Raw genomic sequence first — 23,614 nt, forward strand, 5'->3', positions numbered from 1 at the left:
CAAATATTTATATGATAGTATTTTCAAAACGTGATGTAATTTTCTAAATATGATTCATATGAGCCCATTATGTATAAATATTTAACATTTTCAAATTTTTTATATTTAATTTTTTTGATTGATTATGATAATATTTTTGTTAGTACGTGTTATAGGTATAAATTTTAAGTTTAAATTTTTACAAATTTTGTAAATACCACAAACATTTGGAAATTATTTTGTAGTTGAACTTTTTCTATAGATAATTGAATTTCAAATTTTCTGTAATTAGAAATACTTGATGAATATCTATCTTTTCTTTAACTTTAGGGTAGATACCTACTTATTCCGGTAAAAATATGAATCCATCATGTGCTTTTGTTATCTAACCACACGGAAAAATAATACTTTTCAAATGTTATTATGTTCTTCATTTAAATAACACTAAACGTAAGAATTTAAGTAAAAAATGATTTTAATAAAAATAATTAATTAAACATTTTTGTTTTATTTTTTACAAAAATTTCGAATGCATTTCTGTATACACCATATGTTGTCAAAATAATGCTTCGATTTTCAACTTCAATCACTTTTCCGGTTGGAAAGTGGGGAGGTCAAATTTTGAGATTCCTAATAGTTTTCAAAAACACCGGGAAAAACAAAAAAAAAAAATTAGGAAAAACGGTAATTTGATTGCAAAATCAATTTTTAAGAATATCGGTTTATTTAATTGAAAATTTACAAATTCTTTAGTTAGGTATTAAAAATTTATAAAACGTTAAATTTTTATAGCTACGGATTAAAAATTTGAAACAAGGTTCCACGTAAGTAGCTTATTCTACGACAAAAAAAAAAATCTAAAAACTATAAAAACATATTTTATTTTATAGTTATTTTAAGTTTAAATTTAGATGAAATCACATATTCAATAACGAAGAATAATAATTTTAGGTATATTGTTGTATTTTAAAAATATTATTCGTGTGTACTTGAAATTTCTAGAGTATAATTTAAATTCTAATTTTAATAGTTATAATGTCGTCAATGACTTATATTAAATCTTTACCTATAATAGATTGTATATATTAGGTATGAATGACCGAGTCAGTCGGGTTCGGGTACATAATGAATCTAATTTGATCAATTTGAAATTTATTTTATAGGTATTACTGACATTTATTTTGAAATAATAGAAATATAATTTATATTTTTTATAGGTAGTATAAAATATCATAAACTGGCAAACCGTCACCACTCAAAACTGTTTTTCATAAACAATGATATTACCTATGTCCTAAATCATTGAATTCAAATTCAATATACCATCCATTACAGTAACCCACTTATAAACTACTGTTACTGTACAGCAGAGCGACATCCTCTAATCCGATTTTTTAATTTTTAATTTTATTATTATTTGGAATACAACATTATTATTAATTTGTAATTTAAATTAACACCACAAAATAGTGTAATTTTTAATTTTCATCGCAATCGATATGATTGTAGGTACCTATAAATTATTATTTCGCAGCTTGCAGAAGAATTTGTTTGAAAAAAGAATTAACACGATAAATGATGAATGTCAACTAACAGACTGACACCAAATAAGGAATAACAGCACTCAACCACAGTGGCGTCCCTGGGTGGTGGTGGGGGGGGGGGGGGTATCGAAGGAAGACGGACCTAAATAGTAATTATTGGTGAATTTTACAATTTACATTAAAGTATTTGCATTATTGTTTACATGAAATCATAATATTATATCAAATTTCATATTTTATTATCATAAAAATTAAACACGTATTCACGACACAATAGACTTGCAGAATTTTTATAAAATGATATCATATTATTATGCAATATTTCGTAGAGGAGAGGTTAGTCTCCTCTACGAAATTCCAAAAGTTGAAAAAAATGGTTGTATGCTTTGTATCTGAATCCCATGTAATACGTAAAATAATATTAATTTTTTATTATTTCGTAAATAGTAACTTATAAATAAAAGTTATGATAGTTATAATTAGGGATAAGAACTTATAGGAGCTAAAATAGACAAAATATGCATGCAAATATGCAAGGAAAAATTATGATATATGCATCAAAATTTGAAAATATGCAAAAAATATATTATAATATGCAATTTTTTCTATAAAAAAAAAAATGTTTACTATAAATTAGTATAAATATTTCGTTAAATTTTATTTAAACTGTGTGATAAAAAATTAATACTAGGTATATAAATATGAGATAGTAAATGATTGGTAGGTGTATTGATTATATGTATATTGATAGTCAGGTGATTTAATCCCTAAATAACCTGTAAATTTGTTGCATTGAACCATTTGAACCACCAAAGTTTTTTAAATATTTTCGACATCCAATCTCCGTCCTCCGACGATTATCCGAAAGAATATTTTTGTATCGCGAAAAACTTCTTTCCACATCAACTGAAGTTATGGGGGCATACTTGAAGTAAATAAGGTCATTTCCGGTTAAGTCTTCTGGCAATTTGTCCATAGATGTGATTTATCCAATAAATGATACTAATCCTAAATTTACTTTTATAAACTATTAAATTTTATTGGTTATTGACTACAAACTTATAAAATTAAATTAAATAATAAATAATTTTACTAAATATGCATTTTTATGCACAAAAAACATGAATATGCAACTTCTAAGAAAACTACCAATATATGCAAAATTTAAATATCAAATTTCAATTCATTAGGTTATAGAACAGATTTTTAGCTCACCTAGCTATAAATAGGAGATATAGAAAAAAATATGCAAATCCTATAACTTCTCATCCCTAATTATAATAAAACATAGAGTAATTTACTTTATTTAAATAATTAACAACTCAAGTAGTAGGATAAATTATTGTAATATTAAAAATTGTTTTTTTTTTTTTTAAATATTTTAGAACTTTTAACATATTATAGCTATTATAGTTCGACAATTACAATATATATAGAATAGAATTCAATAATTGTAAATTGTATATTACAATAACATTTGACTTTTCAACTATAGATAATAATATTGTATATTGTATACAAAATAATATCTTAATATTATGTTATAAAATGTACTGTCAAACCATTGGCCAAAGCTACCGCGATGTTTATATTTGATAAAAAAAAAATTATTTATTTGTATTAATTGTACGAAAAATATCTGTAGTTTCAAAGTTTCATGGCAATTTGGTTTATAACCGCTTATAATAGTATTTTTTAAATCTCTATCATGTACATATTTTGTAATCACATAGAATTCAAAAAATGTTTCATTTATATTTTTATGATATAAATATAAAATAGAACAAAATTTATGTCATTGTACACTCATTCAAATAATAATTACATACTTTAGATGACAATAGTCAAGGTTTTAAGCAACTTAAAAATAAAATAGTCACAATGTAATATTTAATACAGTAATTTTTTAATATAAAAACTGCTTCGGAATTTGTTTTTTATGTAATGTTTTACGGAAATTAATAAATATATGTTTAGGGTAACAAGGTTTTATACTAATCGATTTATTTTCATTTTTTTGTGAATCAAATGATTCACAAACATACTCACTTTGAACCAATACCGATCTTTAATTCTTGTTTTGTATTCTTTTAAGCAGTAAATAAATATAGAAAACAAAACTCAATATAAAATAAACATTATAAATATTAATTTCTACAAAAATTAATTCATAACTCTACACTAAATATTGAAAATAAGTTAGATAAGTTGAAATAACATTGCAATGCTTGTTTAAATAAAATTCACGAATTCGTTCACATATAATATAAGCTAATAAGGTGGTGGTTGTAAGCCATATGGATGTCCTTGTTGAGTTTGTTGGGGATTTTGCATCTGTCTTTGCATGTGATGTTGTTGCTGTTGTTGCTGCTGTTGTTGTTGCTGCTGTTGTTGCATAGCCATTATATGTCGAATACGCTGTTGGCTAAATTGCTAAAACATAAAAATAGAATATATTTATACTGTCTTACTAGTTACTTACTTAATTGATTGAATGAATTAGATAAATATTTACATCACATAATTGTATTTTGTACACAATATTTACCTGATGGTATTGAGAATGTGGTGCTTGTTGATTTGGACCAGTTGGACGAGTGTATGGAGGCGCTGGATTCTGTGGACCACTCATTGGATTCATTGGCACGTTTTGATTCTATTAGTTTTGATCATTGACAGAAAATTTTAATCAAAATGTATAATATTTAAAAAATAATTCATTAAGAGCTAAAATTTTACTAAAAAACTAAAAAAAAAAAAAAAAACAAGTTATTATAACTCAAAAGTATGAGTTTAATTAACATGTGAAAATTATGAAAATGAACTCAAGTTTTTTTCTGTTATGGATAATTTACTCTTATCTCAATATGATTACATTATTTTCATACACATCAATAAATTACATTCAAATTCTAAATTTAAGAAAAAATTACAAACTTACAAATGTAAGCCAGAAATTTAGACATTTTAAGGAATGGAAAATTTTTCAGTAAATTTTTTACTTATAGAATATATGATTTTACCTATATTTGAATAAAATAATATAAGATAGAAATGAATAAATTACAAGAAAAGAGTGATTATTACACATTAGTACATTAGTATAGTAAACATTAATTAATCAACATATTTATTACTATTTATTAAGCATATCATATATTAAGCATTTACTAAAAACATTGTATTTCTGGTTTGATTGATGATATTAATAAATAATAATAGTCAAATTTAGATCGGTTAATCTTTAAAAGACTATAACATAAGGGTAATCAAAATTTTATTATGTTTTAATGTTTTTAAATAAAGTAAATAAACCATAATTTCAGCATTGGTTCTACATCATTTTAGTGAACAGTGACTTTTGATAAGTCTATTGATATAATTATCTAGTGTGAACATTGGGTTTATATTTATAAGAATTTTTTTACTAAAATATAATTTCCTTAATTTTCCTCCTATAAAGGAGTTTACGGTGAAAATAGTGAGATTTACAAACAAAGTATTTACAAACTTGTACTTGGATTATTAAATATTAAAGTAAAATAATGATTTAAGCCACGGATGTTCTATCAAAAATCAAATACATTATCTACTAGTTTTTAAAAAACAAGTTTCATAAAAACTGATAACTTAGTGACTAAGACTTAGTCAATACTGTGAATAACCCTCAACATTTTAAAACGAAGTTATGAATGATAATAAATAAATAAAAACAACCTAACTTCTAAGACCAATTTAATAGAGATGTATAGACATTATATAAATTACTTGAAAACTTAATGGCCAAAAATAATATTATTAGTTATAGTTTAATAACTAAATATATTTTAAACAATATTATGAATTTTATAATTATATAATTTCATAAATTATTATCATTTATCATCAAAATAAAAAAATTATTGTAAATTTGTTCATTTTTCTTGGATTTTTTTTTCGGTTGTTCTTATTTCCCTGTTCTTTATTGTTTGTTTTTCCCCTGTTCTTTTTTTCTTGGTCATTTTTACAGACTACCTTAAATTCTATAAGAATAATGTTATCCATCAATGTGTATTTTAATTGGGAGCGTATAATATTGAACAATACAGTTCCAAACATTTAATTAACTCATTCTATTTTTGTTTACATTTAAGAGATAAATTGGTGAATGGTGAAACCATATTGAATAAATATAAAACATTAATGTTTAATCTTCTAAGCACTTACTTGCATGTATGGGGGTCGCATTCCAGGTTGTTGTCCTACATAACCTCCATAGTTTTGATTCATACCTAAAAAATACAACGTTTAAGACTATATTTTAAAATGTCTTTATTTATGGACTTACTTTGTTGCATATTAGAATACATTTGTGTTGGTTGCTGGGTTGGATACATTTGTTGAGTACTTTGCTGAGGAGGTTGAATTGGTACATTATTTTGTCCTCTTCTAATGACACAAGTTGAATATAGAATTAAATAAAAATAACTATATTCTTGATCGTCAATTAAATAATAATTTACCTTATAAATTGCTGTCTAGGCATAGGTTGGAAATTTGGATTCATATTTGGTTGCTGTCCTGTTTGACCCATGTATTGATTGGTAGGCAACCGCATACGAAGCATATGACTCAATGCTTGTTTAGAAGTATTTCCTGGACGATCAAATCTTGTTCCAGGACCAGGGACTGGTGTTGGAGGTACTTGTTGAGGATAAAAGTTAGGACCACCTTGTGGTGTTTGCTGTCCATAACCACCCCACTGAGGATTTTGAGCCGGAGTTTGTCCAGGAGCTGGTCCAGGAACTGGAACTGGACCAGCACCAGGAACCGAACCTGGACCTGGTTGCATTGGAAACATACCTCCACTATAGCCCATATGCTGACCCTGTGTATTCTTTCAGAAATATATAGAATTAATTAGGATAGAATTTGAAGACTAGGGAAAAATGTAAGATTACTTATTACTTATTACTTATTAGTAATAACTATGAATAATAATCATAAGTTACCAAACTATACCATGCATTTTCTTATTATAAAATGGAAATAATATAATGAGACGTGGAAATTGTAGGAACTAAAAAAAACTAAGAAAATACCATAAAAAGTACACATACTTATTTTACAATTTTTATTTTCAAAATATGTGCTTAAGGCACTAAACCTAAGTGTTCAACCACATTTTTAAAGTAATTTTGTGAAATGTTTATTGAAAATATCAACAAAAAAAAATTTGACTTAATATGACTTCCAATGGAAAAAAATAACTTTTTTTCAGATTTAGTGCCAATTAGTACACATATTTTGATAAATAGAAAAAAAATTAAATAATGAACATATATATAAAAGTATGGAACTACTTTCATACAGAAAATCTAATATTTATATATCATTTAAATTATTTATAGTAAGATAATTTTGTAAAACAGTATAACTTCAGTTAACGGTCACTAATTCTATGTAACGGTTATTTTTTTTTTGGTCCAATCAAGTGTTATGAGAAAAATACATTAATACTTCTGTAAAGTGGTCCCACTGCCCACTGCACTAAATAACAATCAAATTACAAGATAAAATAACAGAAAATATGTACGTGAGCAAGATTTTCCCAAATTACTTGTGGCGGCAGTTTATAATAAACTTATCAAACATTTACAATAACATTATGAACACGTCAGTTAATATGAATTTTATTATGTTTCATTAGTTGTCAGTATCAGTTTAAATGTTTCAAGTGCATGGTTATGGTGACGTCCAAACAAAAATACCTAGCTGCAACAGAAAAAGACTGTTGCCTGTTTGATTATTATGAAAAATAAAATATGAGTGTGCGTGTGCTCTTACACATAAATTTGAAATAGGGAGAAATAAAGCCAATATTCAATAATGAACTAAAGAATAAATATATGGTTTCAAAAGTATGGAAATTCAATGGTTATGATGAAATTAAAACTAAAAAATGTTGTAAAATTGAATCAATTAATATCAATGATGTGGTATAGGGATAATTTTGAGTTGCACATACTAAAAATATTCTAACCATTAGACCAATACTTAAATAAAAGGCTTTAAAAGTATTATCTAAAGTACAGGTTCTTACTAAAGAACTTGAAATTTATAATTTCAAAGCATCAAATGGTTGGCTTGATAAATTTAAAGCAGGATATATTTATTTTCAAGTTGTTTGAGGCAAAAGTAAATCAAATGATATAGAAACAATGGACTAATGGCATTTAAAAGTAAAAATAATAAGTTACAAGCTCCAAAATATTTTTAATGCTGATGAAACAGGATTATTTTATTAAGTTAACCCTAATAGAATGTAAAGTTTCAAACATTAAATTTTTAATTCTGGAAAAAATCTAAAGAAACATTAATGGCTAGCTTACGCTAACTTATTTGGTTAATTAGTTAACAAATCAATAAGATTCTTATTCTTCAAACAGATGATATAAATGGTTTTAATTTATTAAGAGGACGCTACACACACATGTGTTGTCTCCGTCTTACAAGTACGTAACATTGCAAAAACTGTTTCGCGCGGCAAAGAACCGAGAAGGCTACAGTTATAACTAAGAAACAAAATTTTCACCACCTAATAAGGAGAACATTTACTGTGCAACGTTGTTTTCAATTTTTCGATATCACAAATAGAAAAAAAAGTTCTTATTGTTTCAAAATTCATTTTTTTTTTCGTTTTTCAAAATCGAATAACTTTTTTTCAGTTCTAATATTGAAAAAATAAAAACAATGTTGCACAGTCGAAATTCCCTTTTATCTGTGGTGAGAATTTCGTTTCTTAGTTATAACTGTAGCCTTCTCGGTTCTTTCCCGCGCGAAACATTTTACTATTCAAGTAATAAAAATGTTAAACAAAATAATATTACTCAATATACTTAATTTTAATATACATACATAAAATACATGTAAGTAAATACCTCTTGTCATAAATACATTTTTTAATATGCGCAGATAATTGAGTATGTATTTGGGTTTTTTATGTACTCTTTATAGTGGCCATCTGGAAATATTGCACTTTTATTAATGGAAAGTGGGTTACGTCTGTGGGACAACCATCTTTAAATAGTTAAATCATTATATCAGGTCTTTTAGGTGACCGTTACATGGAAGTTATACTGTAATATATTAAATAAATCATGTTGAATTAGGTTTATTTGTTTATTTTCAGTTTTCATAAAAATATTGAATATACGGTAGTGGCAGTAGTTATTATAATAAAACAGGTAAAATCTTTAATAAATTGTTACACAACAATAAGGCCTGCTAGACCATATTGATCTTACAAGTTGTATAGAATCTCAAATGTATGATTATAACAGTCTTTCTCAAAGTGGACTGGGCTATACCATTGGTAGCATCCATGGGGGCAGATTAAATTTCGTAAAATTTTGATTAGTAATTAGTCAATTAGTGTAATAGTCCGTCATCTGTTAGATGTGACAAAATAAAAATTAACAAATACCCTAGCCATTTTTTTTTTTTTTTTTTGTGTTTCCTTGTAATGCTCTAACACTAAGAACACTATTTTATAAAATATTTTAAAAGGCCAAAAGAGCTGACCACCATATCTCTCTTTGTGTCCATAGATGGTAAGTTTGAAAAAATTTGGGGTACTCTGGAAAATTATTGATTCTCAAAGTTGGCAATGGATTAAAATAAATATGAGAACCAGTTTAGTGTCAATAAAAGAATAACTCGTATAAAGGGTAATTCTTTAAGCATTCTCACCATATTTTATGCTTAAATTACATATACATTAAAATAGTGATTTTTGAAATTTTTAAATACACTTTAAGACTATGTTTTCAAATACTTTAAGTCTTGATATTTTTAGTACCACTTGATGATCTTGTAACAACACAAACTTCTGTTTGTCTCAATTATAATTATTTTGCAAAAGAGTTTTTTTTAAGAATATTAATGCAGCTAAATCAAAAAACAAACTAGTAGTTTTTGTGTACATAACTTTGTGTACCAAGGATAATATTTTATCAATGGCAATACAATAAGTAGATATTTCAGCTTAGATGATTTGAAAATATTGGTAACTACTAATTATTAATTACTATTAATCTATCAATATAAATAATTTGGAAACATTATCTAAGTAAAATAAATACTACATCTAATATAAACTGTAGTTAATGATTTTATAAGATCAATTTTAAGGATAATTATCCTTAATGTAAAAATTGTAATGACTCAAAAACTACTCATAAAAACTTTGATTTTGATAGTCAAACTTTTCAAGAAAATCATCCAATTTATAATTTTCAGTACAAAATGGGTATTCTCATTTGAATAATAGAAGTTTGCATAGCCACATGACACTCTAGAAGTAGCACAAAATTATCAGCAATTTAAAAATATAATCTTTAGGTATACTTAAAAGTTCTAAAAACCAGAATTTGAATAAATATACTATTAAAGGGAAAAATTATTGTACGCATGTTTAGAAAATCACCCTGTAGAACTATATAATATTCTGTTAGAATCTTAGAATACAAATTTTGAAATTTGCCTTACATATATAATGCCAAAAAAATTAGATAGACTTTTAAAAGCAAAAAATATAAACTTATGCAAAATAAAAGTTGGTACATAATATTTTTTTAAAGGTTATTATATGTTATAAAATTGTTCATAGAATATTCATGTATGTATAAGTTTTATAAATAGTTATTTATTTTACTATTGTGCTATTTTACATAAGAACAAGTTGCTCAGCATTAGGTGTATGTATTATAAATAATATAAAAATATGTGTAATTATTAAATATTAATTTTGTAGCTACCTGCATTTGTGGATGCATTTGAGGACCGGGTCCCATTGGAGCATTAGGAGTCATAGGTGACATAGGTGGAGGTTGTTGTTGCTGTTTCTTACGTCTAGGATTAGGTGGTCCTCCTTGAGCTTTCATATTACGTTTAACACCTCTACCTGGTGATTCAGGCACTGATGATGGTGTATCTGGACGTCCTGGACCTGAATTCATGTTCATCCCAGAACCAACTCCTTTGATCTGATTACAATAAACACAAGGACACTACTTTACAAGTGAATGCACTGTTCTTTTCAATTTCCCAGAAATAATGTGAACTTAAAAGCCCCCGAATAATAGAAATTAAAACACTTTGTCGTAAATCATATAAAATAAACAAATAATAATATATAATAATATTAAAATACAAACTGATCACTAAATTAATTACACATTCATAAGTATAAAATACTTTAATGAAAACATCAAGATTGAATATTTAGATAATATTAAATAAGAATAGATTAAAAATCTAGTACTTACAGGTTTTTCTTGGGGAGGTTCTAAATCCTCAGGAGGTAAAGGCAATGGTTCTAAGAAATATGATGAAGACTTTACTAATGAATGTGTATGGAACTTAAGCATCCTGTGGTTTTCTTCATACCATAATGGTTTTCGTTCAACTCGTACAGCACTAAACCATGACCAGGACAATGGAGCTGGATTTTTATGTCCTTCTAATAAATCCCAAGCACTTACACGCTGCTTGTCACAAACTTTTAAACCCTGTTTGTCATTAGAATCTAAACCAGTTGAAATCTTATTCCCTTTTATATCAGTGCCAATTTGTTCACAAGTAATAATTTCACATTGCTGTTTACCCAAAGGCAAAAGCTGTCTAACTCGTGAAATGGACAAAGAATGTTTTTCTCCAACTTCCTAAAAACAACATTAATATGAATAATGTCAATGTTAATTTTCTAAAATATTTTACTTTTTTTAATTTTTTAATTAAATTTTGATAGTGTTTTCGATTTTCTTCTCCTTTTTCAGTTTGAGAGTCAGATACAAGAGTTGAATGTATTAAAGTAGCCAACATATCTATTACTGTGTTGAACAATCTCCTACAAAATAATATTATACATAATTATTGGAGTAAGGTTTTCTTTTTTTTAGAAAAATATCTTACGTGTTATTAGTCAAATCTATCACTGAGTATGTAACAAGCTGCACAAAAAGAACTGCCCAATCTATTGTCAAAGCAGTACTTCGCTGAATTGTATCAAACATGCCTCCTACTAAACTGAATCTTAATGCAAGTGAGTCTTGTGCGGCATCAATTTCTTTATTGCTGGCACATCCTTCTTGAATTCCAAGACGTTCCTATTAACCATCATAATACATAAAGAACCTTCACTAGATGTCCGCCAAACTTATTGATTTACCTCCTTTGATAATACTAAATACTGAGACAACTGATTATGTACAGATGAAAGTAAATTTTCACGTTGATCATCTTGTCCTTTAAGGCAACTGAGTACTAATGACAAAAATGGCTGATGATAAGCCAAAATAGCTGGTGGCGGAGTTACAGAATTAGTGTTTTGAGAAGGTCGAGGATGTGGTGGAGTGCCTTTGTTACTACTTCGACTACTGCCACCCCCACTTACACCATGAGTAGTAATTGGAGTAACATTACCAGAATTTGTTCCACCCAGGCCAATCATATTTCCACTTTCTAATACTTGACCTTAAAACAATAGCAATGAAAAATTAAACTTGAAGAAAAAAGCTAATAATAATATATTATAGTTAAAAATTTTAAATATATGTTATATTTGTTATACATCAACTTTTAAATTTTAAGTAAATATTTACCAGCTACTTTCAATACTCTTCCTTGAACAGCACTAGGCAACTTTGAAATAAGTGGTGCTAATAACCACATTGAATGAGTTTTTTTAATGCTTTCACTTCTAAAACAATTGATAGGATTGATGAAATAATTGATAAGTAATATCAATGACTCAATGTACATTGAACTAATGTTATTTAGTTTTTATTATTTTCAAAAACTATTTAATTATCAGTTACATTATATAAAATGTAAATTTTTTTTTAAATGGTAATTTAAAAGTATTCAACAGAGTAAGGTCTGCTTCTTAATAATACAAATTATTATTAAAAAATTACTTGTTCTGGGTATTTGGATTGTGTTGGAACATATCTATAGCTGCTTTAGCAACTATATCCAGCCATTGATTTAAATCTGGAGAATTTGGAGAAAATTGCTTAAACATAAGTTGCATTTCCAACCAAGACATTCTAAGAGTCCATTGATCAGAATTCTAAAAATACAATTTATAATTAAAATTAATTATAAAGCACTAAACACAAATTATTTATTTTCTTTAACGTTATGAATGTTAATTAATTATTACCTCTAAGATGTTAGTAATTATTGTCCTTGAATCTAAAGAAATATCAGATCCACTTGCTGTTTCTGGATAACATATCATGTGCAAAAGTCTTTGCGCCTATCATCAAGTTATTAAATCATTATTATATTTATTTAAAAATAGTTTTAAAAGTATTATTTCCATACTTGTTTAGAAGATAGCATACTATCCAAAAGCATATCTTGATGGCATAATTCTTCAGGATTTTGAAGACAACGTTCCAATACCCATTCTTGACTACATATTTCTCTTAATACAAATTGTGCTAAGTCAGATAAGCCAGGAGCCTGTGTATCAGCATTTCCCAGGCTACAAACATTTTTTTTTTTTTTTTTTAATTAGAATTAAGTATAATATTATAATCATAGCATAATACCCTCCCAATTCCATTAGCAAATGATCAGCAGAACCTCCAAGAATATCAGATGTGCCTAAAATATGGCTAATTGACAATTCACTAGGCATTTTACTTGTACCACCAGGAGTGCTAACTTGGCTTGATGGTGATTTTTTTATTGATTGATTTGGACGTTGTGCTGTAGCATCACCAACTACTATAATAGCTTTTAATACAGCTAATAAAGGACCAACCCTTATATTGTTATGAGCTGCAGCTAATAAATGTCTATCACAACTTTGTTTAATACTACAGCTAGAATTTGAGTTTGATATAGGGTTTGGTGATGTACCTAAAATAAATGTTACATAAATATTATTTACTTTCAATTATCAAGTCTTGGTTTTTTTGTCATAAATATCCACATACCAACTGAATAAAGACTGGGTTGAGGCACTTCAGTAGTTTTAAAGAGGCGTAGCAATAAGTGGCAAGTAAGTCTAGCCGATGCTTCTGCCTCTGGATCTGTATCTGCAGCTCCATGGCCTTTAAATTTATAAAATAAATAATATTATTTAATTTATTTAAAATGATGAAAATTCTACTTGTCTAAAATATTTCAATAAAATGTTTACCTTCATTACTGACTGTTAATAGAGATGGTAAGGCTACATGAACTACAAAGTCTTCCAAGGAAAAACAATGGCGTGCTAAAAATAAATAATAATATCATATTTGGTTATCAATTAATTTTTATGTTCTTGTATTGTAGTTATTAAATCATAAAAAAAATTTTTTTTTTATTCTTTATTATTATAAACACAATCTGTACTTCATGGGTGCAATAAGAGTATTAGCTGAGATAATAATATAATACATAAAAAGGCTTGATAAAAGCAGCCACCCAGTGATGACACTTAAATATTGAGATTATACATTAATTTATATATATGTAATTGAATTTATTTATTTGTTTTTTTTTTTATGTATATAAAATATTAAGTTAACATATTTATACACCAGTTGCGTTTTAAACGCCTTGGAGAATTTCCCGGAATAGTATTTGCTGATAGAGCTTTAATTAAAGGATTGGGATGAGATGCAAGCCGATTATGGAATCTCTTATCGTAAATCATAAAAATGTAAGGAGATTCATGACATTTACCAACTAGAATAGATGTAAATAATGCTAAAGAATTGTGCACAGTGATATCATTCATATCCACACGTGATAAAACTTCTCCAAAAATAATAGGATTATTAGAAGAACAACACAAAGCCATCAATACTCCTGAAAAAATATTAATATTTTATAATTATTATTTTTGTATCGAGCGATATAAACAAAATTAACAATAAACAATGATTTATTATTATTACCTAGCCATTCAGATGCTAATGAACTACATGATGCTGTTAATTCTGCACTAAGTATAGCCAAATCATTTAAACGTTCAATATCTGAGGTTTCAGTTGCAACAGCTATTACAACATTACATACTAAACTGTATCGATTACTTTGAGATTCGTTTAGTTGTCTATACCAACCAAGATCAATTTTACCTGCAAAAAAAATAACCATATATCAAATTACATTAGTATGAATAATGTAAGTACAAAAAACACCTACATCCTCTTCTATAAGTCATTATCAAATCATTCATATAACTTGAGTTCCAATTCCCGTGTGTCATAGTAGATGGTTGAAGATTTGCGTGAAGTGTTTGTCGTATTTTTGTGTACAAAGTATTAAATGGTTCAGCTCCAGGAAGACGGCCTTTTAAAAGAGGCGCAGCTGATATGTATAAGTCATACAAATGAGAAAGAACACAACGTTCAACACTTGAACAATCAGCAGGATTTGATACATGTTTAACAACACGGTATAGATTTTCAAAAGCACCAACTACTTGTTCTTGATTTACTAAAAATAAATAGTATATATAATGATAATACATATTTTTACTCCACAGTATTTAGTTTTGAAATACTTTGTAATATGATATGTTATTATAAAAATAATAAAAATTTAATTCTTACATAAAAGGCAACAGTGATATCTACGCAAAACTCCAACAATGTAAAGAACTAAGGATGTTGTATAAATTCGTACTAATGATGATCCTTTAGCAGCCAATTGTGCTTCAACATCTGGTATATCCATTAAAATCTATATACATAAAAACAATAAGTATTCAAATTAAAAAGTTTTAGATTTCCTTATTCAACAAATAAAATATCAAAATATTACTCTGAAATATTGAGTAAAAAATAAAGTAATATTAGATTTATTATTATTATTCTGATACACCAGTTTGATGCTCATACTTCTGGAGTTTTAATTAAATTCTTTAATATGAACATGAAATCAATGTAGACATTAAATATAATAAATATTGAAAAAATGTTGCCAAAATTAAATATAATCATATTTCAATAAAATGACAAACTAAGTATGTTGCATCATAGTAGCATTGCTTACCTGAATACAGACATCAAGAAGTGAATTGACATTTAATGCCAACTCCATAAGATCAAATAAGAAAGCAACATGTTCTTGAACTGGAAGATAATTTGAGTTACCTATTATAAATATAAATAAAAATATATTTTATTTTATAACCATAAATTTAACATACACAAAAGTTTTAAAAAATGTATAAAAAAAACCCCCCAATTATTACCAGTTGCAAACGCATTTATTGCTTCAAGTACATTAAGACTGCATTGCCAAGTGACAACATGTTGGTCAAAATATGATAAATTTTGTACACGAGAAGTAGTTGCTTCAAAGTTAAATTCATTTCTTGAATGTTTCTTAACTTTTCCACCTATTAATAAAGATACACCATTTAAAATTACATATTTTTTATCCTTATTTAAAAATAATATTTAATATTTACCTTCAGCTATATCAATACTGAATTTCTTACTAAATAATTTACAAATATCTTTACTAATACGCTTTATAGTGTGTCTTGCATCATCTCTCATTTTACCAAAACCATACAACAATACATGCCTTTGATTGCAATCATGACTTGTGGTTTCTTCATCCTAGTCATTAAAATTTAATAAAATGTATACATTTTTAATAAAAAATTTGTTTAAATATAGTGCTTGGTAAATTTACCAATGGTAAAGGAAAATGTGTTGCATATAATAAATGCCGAGATGGTCGGCATTTATACATATTGTCATTTGTGTTTGTTGATGGATCATTTGATTCTAATCCTCCAATTGATGAACCAGCAAATGGTTCAACTTTAGGGGAATCAGGTGCATCCTTAAACATTTTTAAAAGAAAAAAATTATTTTTAGGTCTATATTTTGTAAAATATATAAAATGATTAATTAACAATACCATTGAATTCTGTTGTTCCTCTTTGATATGCTGAAGTAATTTGTCAAGATCATCATCTATTTTACTATCATCATAATCCATATGCCGATTATGATGTTCCTAAAAATTAAAATAAACTTATTTAGTAATGTTTAAGAGAACAAACAAATAGGTACATATTAAATATTCAATTTAATTGAATTCATTTTAACTACAATTAATGCAAGCATAACTGCATCACTAATATTATATAAATATAATAACATCTCAATAGATTATTATCTACACAAAGATAGACTTACTGGAACATTAGGTTTTAAATCAAAAAGATTATCATCTTCCATGTGAACTTGTGCCTGTGATGGTCCTGAGCCTGAAGGAGTATCTGCTGGTTTATTACTTCCAGGTTGACACATTCCTAAAATGTATTAAATAAATATTATTTGAATTTACCACATAAAAAAAATTTAAATATTACCGATATTATTGGTTGATAGCAAATCTCCTCTTGATATTAATGTACACATGTACGCATCATGTGAAAATACATCATTTCGAATAAGTTCGGTAAATACATGTACTAAATTTGTAAATGTTGTACGACTTGTACTTGTATTTTCTAAAATAATCATAACATGAGTTTGAAATTCTTTAATATTTTATGAATTAAATTCATACCAAGCACTGGTGCATCATGATCAAGAAAATTCATTAAAAGTGGTTGAAAAAGTGGAAGAGTAGCTGGTGTTGAAACAATAGAATCTTTATCTTCACTAGGGCCACCAGGTACAATTTCTACAGATGAATCACTTTCACGACCAGTAATTTCAGCTTGGCGTTTGTCTAATAATTTAGCCACAGCCATTCCACGATGTTCTCCTCGTCTTAAACTACTTAGAGCCCATTCACATAACACTTTCACAACAATTTGATCTTGTTCTACATTCTAATCAATAAAATATAAGTATAATAAGTGCAATATACGTATAAACATCTTATTATTATATAATAAGAGAGCATTTGTTTGTATGTTCACAAAATCTTAAAAGTAATCAACGGATTTCAGTTAAGTTTTCACTAATAAATAAGTATAAGCTCAGGGAAGGTTTGAGTATATAAATTTTTCGGAAAAATGCTTTGGGTACGATAAAAATAACAAAAACGTAAATAATTTAATGTCTAACGTCATATTTACTGATGTTGGTTTTAACTTAAAATTCATTTTTCAACATTTTTTTTTTTTTTTTAACCGTACATCCGTCGTTTGCGTCATACTAAAAACTTACAATATACTCACACTCGCCGTTATTGTAGCAAAGATATCTATAGTTAATAACTGCTTTGATTTTGGGAGGTGAAGAAGAAAACAGTGAACAAAATTGAAAGTGTATTTTCGTCATGCCGTCATCGAACACATTACTACGGTGATAGATACATTTCATAGTATACGAATAGTGCATCATCATCATTGTAATTTTAATTATATGTTGAGTTGTAATAATATATTATTCGTTGTAATCGTATTATAACTTTATAACTTAAAGTTGGAATTCTTATAATATTATTATGTAATTTAAACCCCCCAAAATTATTTAATGGTACGAGAGTGCAAATAAAAGTTATGCATGATATTATTGAAGCTACTATTTTTATTGAACCAGAAGAAGGATGAATTACCTTAATAGCCCAAATACCTATGATTTCTACTGATTCACTTTTCTAGTTTAAGAGATATCAATTCCCCATAAATGTTTTGTTGCTATTATAATTAATAAGGCTCAAGGCCAAACATTTCATAATATGTTGATATTGATTTGTGCTCCGACTGTTTCACACATGGACAGTTATATGTGGGATTATCAAGAATAGGTGAACAGAAAGATCAGTTTATATGACTACCAGATGGTTTGAAAACAAAAATGTCATTTACTCTAAAGTTCTTTAAAATAAATATTTGAAAAAAGATCATAATATAGGTATTAACGACGTCAGATTTATTTATTAAATTTTGTAGATATTTGCATGGGGGACAGCTAAATATATTAAAGATGGATAAATTGTAGGTGATACAAAGTTCGATGGGACAAATATAACAATGAAAATATAGCAATGGCAAAACATTGCCAATACAGCTAGTGCATATATATTATATATAAATAAAATAAATATTGAATATTATACTTACATATTCAGATCTATTATCTTTCACAGTTTCATTTTCTGTAGACATAGAAATGTTTCCAAGAAGTGGATTAGAATTGTCTTTAGAATTTGGTGGTAAAAAAATTTTATTATAAAGTGTATCTAAGGAATTATTTTGATCAATTCGTTCAAAACTGTGACGGTCTAATGCATCCAAAACATTTAAAACTTTTATTGTTTTTGCTCCTGAAGAGTTGAAAAAAAAATTTAATCAATTACAAATATGCAAGTTAAAAATAATTGTTAGTAAATAATAAATATATATATTTAATATACCAATCGATGACTTGTGAAATTTATCCAAGCACCATCTACCTTCTGCTGCTTGGCTTCTTATTTTAACAATTTCTTCAGCCTGTTTAAGTTGTTTTCTATAAATAATATAAAAATATTTCAAATACGTATATTAATTTTAGTAATCAATAATAATAATCTAATTAAATATTTCCCAAAAATGCTCCTCATATTAATTAAGCTTAGTCTTAATATTTATATAATAGAATCAACCTGATATAAATCAGTTGCAACAATTTCAAGTCATTAAATAATCAAATAAAATGTAATTACTGTTCTTCATTTATTGTTTTTCAACAATATATTTTATACACATTGCATTATCTAAATTAAACCAATACATAATTTGAATTACCTTAATTGAATATTATTTGTTCTCTGAGGCATTGGTAAGACTACTGGTGAACAAGGAAGATAATCTAGAGGTGATCCATTTAGAACAGATGGAAGTTTTCCACCGCCTGAATGATTCCAAATAAGAGAAGTAGGACATTCTAATAAGATTACCTAACAAAAATATAATGATAATTGTATAATTCCTATGATTAATAAAAATTGTTTGATTCTTCATTACATACTTGAATTATACAGCTAAGAGGAAGTAAAATATCTCTATGATGAGGACAAGACATCATATCATTCAAGGTAGATGCAGCATTAGTAGCACCAGAAGTATTGCTAAAATAGATTTTTATTACAATTATATATAAATTATATAATAAACTAGTAATATACCTTGGAGCACTATTATTTGATGCTCCTTTTGAAGTAGGACTCTGTGGTGGATTCAAGTCGATTACTGAATTGCATATTGCATTTAATTTACGAGAACAAAAATAAACTAATTTCCGACTAAGAAGTTCAGATTGACAAAATTCTGAACAATACTGTAAAACTAAAGGACTTAATACTTTCAATAAACCATCTTCACTGTTAGATGATGATTTATAACGTTCAAGCATATCTAAAATCCATTGAAGAACCTCTTGCCTATCTAGTAGTCCTTCCTAAATTACAAAAATATTTGCATCAAAAAGTATCATAAAAATATAACATGTATACAATTTACCTGATACATATACTTGATGAGACTAGTACAGTAATTCCATTGTTTAAGCGAAACTTTTTGCTCTTCGCTCATTGACAAATAATGCGATGAACTCATTGCCATATTTGCATTTTGATAATAATCTTGAAGTTTAGTTAGTTGTTCTTTAGTAAACTTTAGTAATGTACTTGTCCATTCTAAAATGATTATTATGCACTATTGTTACAAGATCAAAGATGTACAGCTGAATAAAAGTTACATACCAAGAGTAGGATCTGGCAGTTGACGTTTAGATTTTATTTTTGCTTCAGACACAGCAATTGTGTATGCAGAACTTAATTTTATAAACCATGTAGCACGAATTAATGGGACATTATATTCACATAATAACATAAATATTTCTTCTTTCTTGTTGAAATTGGGGGCCTACAAAATTTGTAAGGTCTCGAAATGTTATATTGAATATAATTCAAACTGAATTAAATGTCTATATATAATATATATGTATGATAAAAATCAAACATTAAATAATACAAATTAATTAAAATGGTAGGTACCTATTTTTTGTTAGGTACTTAAAATGTGGAAGTAGTTTTTCTATAGACTCAACGTTGTTTAATATTTTTAATTCATTTAATTTAAATATGCATATGATACTTACCTTTTTAGAAAGTATATTTAATGGTTTAAATCCAGCTAAATCTTTAAACCAAGCTTCAACTGTAGTCTTCGATCGGGCAGTAGCAGGCCAAAAATTATCTTTCGGATTTATTTGTAACCTTTTACGTCCCGTATCTACTAGTGTATTAAGTTCTTCTTTTTTATTAATAATTGCATTGAAGAATGCACCAATTTTGGATGCTGTGATGTTATAATTACGCGCTGTTCCATGTTGATGTTCATCTGATATAGTAAGTGATGTAGTGAACCCATGTTTTACATTAACTGTTGTTAATTCATCCTAGCAACAAAAGAAATTAAAATTATTAATTTAAAACCATTTATATTGTTTATTATAATTAAAAACACTTACCTCTTTTTGTTTGGGTTCTTGTGGATAAACATCAGGTGGACCAAGACGAGGCCTTTTTAATGGACGCTTCTCATATGAGAAACCCATAATGTATGTTTATAATGTCATAAACACATCATTGTCTATGCTACCTAATGCTAGGTACTATTAAATTTTAATACCACAAAAATCGAGAAACAATAATATTAACCTACATAATAACTTAATTCATTACAAAATACTACGAGATTATCAAGACGAAAATACATGAAACATTTAGCAGTCTATTGATTTAATAATGATTTTTAAAAATTCAAATAAAAACACACAACAAAAAATAATTATGTCATAATTAAAACAAAAAATTACAGAAAAAAAATCATTTCATCCATAGACCATAATAATTCAATACATTTGTTTACGGTATTTTGTTATTATGATAAAGTGAACGTATAGGCAATAGGCATAGGTGTTGTCAAACTAGTGAAAATAACAAGCGTCTAGAGACAGTGCTTCTTTATCAGTATTACACTATCACAGCAGTTCGTTTATCAATTATCACAATCCTGAATCCATATTCCATAATAACTTTTATTTAATTTTTAATTTTATAATTTATAAAATATTTAGTTATTAGTTATGAGTAAATTTAGATATAAAAATAATTTACAATTTTAAAATAGTCATTACTCAGTTTAAAATTAAAATATAATAAAAAGCCTATGAGATGCCCTCGGTAATAATCTTGCCTTTAATTTTTATAATAGGTCAATTCACTCTACATTTTAAATTAACGGAGATAAACGTGATCTGCTGAGCGTAAAATTTGCTATGCTACGCACTTGTACGACGGAGACAACACATACGGGTGTGGCGTCCTCTTAATATAATTGAAAATTGAAACTATTTCTTTGGGTGAGATCCATATTATCTTCCAAATTTTAATAATGACGAAATAAGACAGAAAGTAAAAGACTGCAGTCAGCGGTGGAGTAACAATATACGCCAGCTCCATCTAAAGAAATCTATATCTTAACACATCTTGAAGTAATGACAGTAGCAGTAAAACTCAATGACATCGAAGTAAACGTATGCAACATATATCTATCCAACCAACACACATTAACGGATAAAAACCTAGAAAATATAATAAAGCAACTACTCAAGCCATTCATTATTACAGCTGACTTCAACAGTCACAATGCCAGATAGGGCTCCCTAAATACCCATAACAGATGAAAAGAAATTGATAAAATCCTAGAAAACGATAATCTAGTACTACTTAACAGCATGGAACCAGCAAGTATAAATCCAATTAATGACAACTCCTTAAATATTGACCTGTCATTTGCAAATGCATCCCTCGCACATAGACTCAACTGGTCGGTTTTAAACTATATTACTAGCAGTGACCACTTTCCAATAGTAATACAACTTATTCCCCGTTGTAATGACAGCATCCCCCACCTTGAGAGATGGAATCTGAAAAATTCAAAATGGAAACTTTTCTCTGAAACACTGGAAGACTAAGTATGTAATTATATGAATAGGCGAATCCGAATTTCAAAACACGGAAAACTTTGACAATTAATTCACGGAAACAATAATCTTAGTAACCAATCTAAATACAGAAAAATCATAAAAAAAAACCCCAAACCTAAAGTTCCTTAGTGAAACAATGACATCAAAAAAGCAATCAAAGGCAATAACTATGAACTTAAAAAAATTTAAAAAACCTACAAACAAGAAGGCTTCATACAACTCAAACAATTAAAAGCTAGATCCAAATACCTGATAAAAACTAGTAAAATAACGTCATGGCTAAAATTCACTAGTAGCATAAACGAAAAAACTGAAGCCAAATCAGTTTGGAACAAAATCCAATCTTTAAAAAGACTACGTCACAATCAGAAAATCAACCTATTGGATATAAATTCAATCCACCTAGTAAACAGCATTGACCAAATAGCTAACGACCTCGGCCAATATTTTTATAGCAGCAGCAACAATAATTACAATCCTAATTTTTTAGTCCACTAACAAAAATGCGAGGAAGGGAATATTCCCTTCCTCGCATTATATAACGGTTTCTTTGACAAAAACCTTCTAGACCAAAAACAAATCAACGAGGAAATCAAACTCCACAAACTTATACACACCCTAAAAAATACAAAAGTAATAACCCTGGTGGCCTGGTCCTGACTTCATCCCTTATTCCTTCATCCAAAACTTTTGTATAAAAACCCTCAGTTTCTTGCTCAATATATACAATATTTTATAGAAGGAGGGAATTTGGCCAAAAAAATGGAAAATTGGGACTTAATACCTATCCCCGAACCCGATAATAACCAATTCAAACCAGAGAGTTACAGACCAATAAGTTACTAAATACTATGTGCAAATTGTTAGAAACAATACTAAATTACACTCACATGGTTCCTAGAAAAATTTATTTTTTTTCCACAAAACAAAACAGGTTCAGAAGAAATAGATGCACCGTGGACAGCCTATATGAATTTTTTTTGTTCTTGGCACTTATTTTAAATATTAACTACTAGGGATGTTTTATTTTTGGACCTATCACAAAGTAGTGAAATGTACTAACTCTTTCCTACAAAAAAAGATTACAAG

The 23,614-nt window shown here is 27.3% G+C and overlaps 1 protein-coding gene across 3 annotated transcripts; it reads right to left on the reverse strand.

Annotated features, from left to right (window-relative positions):
• Window positions 1-3,407: 3,407 nt before the first annotated feature.
• kto (mediator complex subunit kohtalo) lies at window positions 3,408-21,381 on the reverse strand. Of its 3 annotated transcripts, none has more exons than XM_015511571.2 (38): window positions 21,005-21,378; window positions 20,633-20,932; window positions 20,235-20,397; window positions 19,993-20,168; window positions 19,659-19,930; window positions 19,502-19,601; window positions 19,279-19,430; window positions 18,906-19,000; window positions 18,613-18,815; window positions 17,106-17,373; window positions 16,906-17,046; window positions 16,730-16,845; window positions 16,449-16,547; window positions 16,218-16,370; window positions 15,988-16,141; window positions 15,769-15,915; window positions 15,567-15,667; window positions 15,125-15,254; window positions 14,715-15,008; window positions 14,465-14,647; window positions 14,250-14,375; window positions 13,720-13,794; window positions 13,514-13,630; window positions 13,124-13,436; window positions 12,894-13,056; window positions 12,730-12,825; window positions 12,482-12,636; window positions 12,167-12,264; window positions 11,734-12,038; window positions 11,478-11,671; window positions 11,283-11,412; window positions 10,832-11,227; window positions 10,322-10,549; window positions 6,026-6,399; window positions 5,851-5,951; window positions 5,730-5,794; window positions 4,072-4,179; window positions 3,408-3,956 (listed from the first exon to the last, which is right to left on the reverse strand). In XM_015511571.2, exons 1-38 carry the CDS (start codon window positions 21,089-21,091, stop codon window positions 3,795-3,797), a joined length of 6,540 nt encoding a protein of 2,179 aa, XP_015367057.2. In that variant the 5' UTR covers window positions 21,092-21,378; the 3' UTR covers window positions 3,408-3,794. The 3 variants fall into 3 exon arrangements, with proteins under 3 accessions (XP_015367057.2, XP_015367056.2, XP_089077498.1); XM_015511570.2 differs by having other exon boundaries at window positions 10,322-10,573; XM_089221372.1 differs by lacking the exons at window positions 3,408-3,956; window positions 4,072-4,179 and adding an exon at window positions 5,384-5,545 and having other exon boundaries at window positions 10,322-10,573; window positions 21,005-21,381.
• Between the last annotated feature and the right edge of the window lie 2,233 nt (window positions 21,382-23,614).

This window comes from Diuraphis noxia, unplaced genomic scaffold (assembly GCF_037042655.1).
Source record: "Diuraphis noxia isolate RWA-SAM2 unplaced genomic scaffold, SU_Dnox_SAM2 contig0002, whole genome shotgun sequence".
NCBI classification, from domain to species: Eukaryota; Metazoa; Arthropoda; class Insecta; order Hemiptera; family Aphididae; genus Diuraphis; species Diuraphis noxia.

Coding starts and splice junctions, on each gene's coding strand:
- kto (XM_015511570.2), bottom strand. CDS start 21,091: ATGGGTTTCTCATATGAGAAGCGTCCATTAAAAAGGCCTCGTCTTGGT. Junction 19,602..19,658: donor TCAAATAATAGTGCTCCAAG/GTATATTACTAG, acceptor AATCTATTTTAG/CAATACTTCTGGTGCTACTA. Junction 19,431..19,501: donor CTCTTAGCTGTATAATTCAA/GTATGTAATGAA, acceptor TATTTTTGTTAG/GTAATCTTATTAGAATGTCC.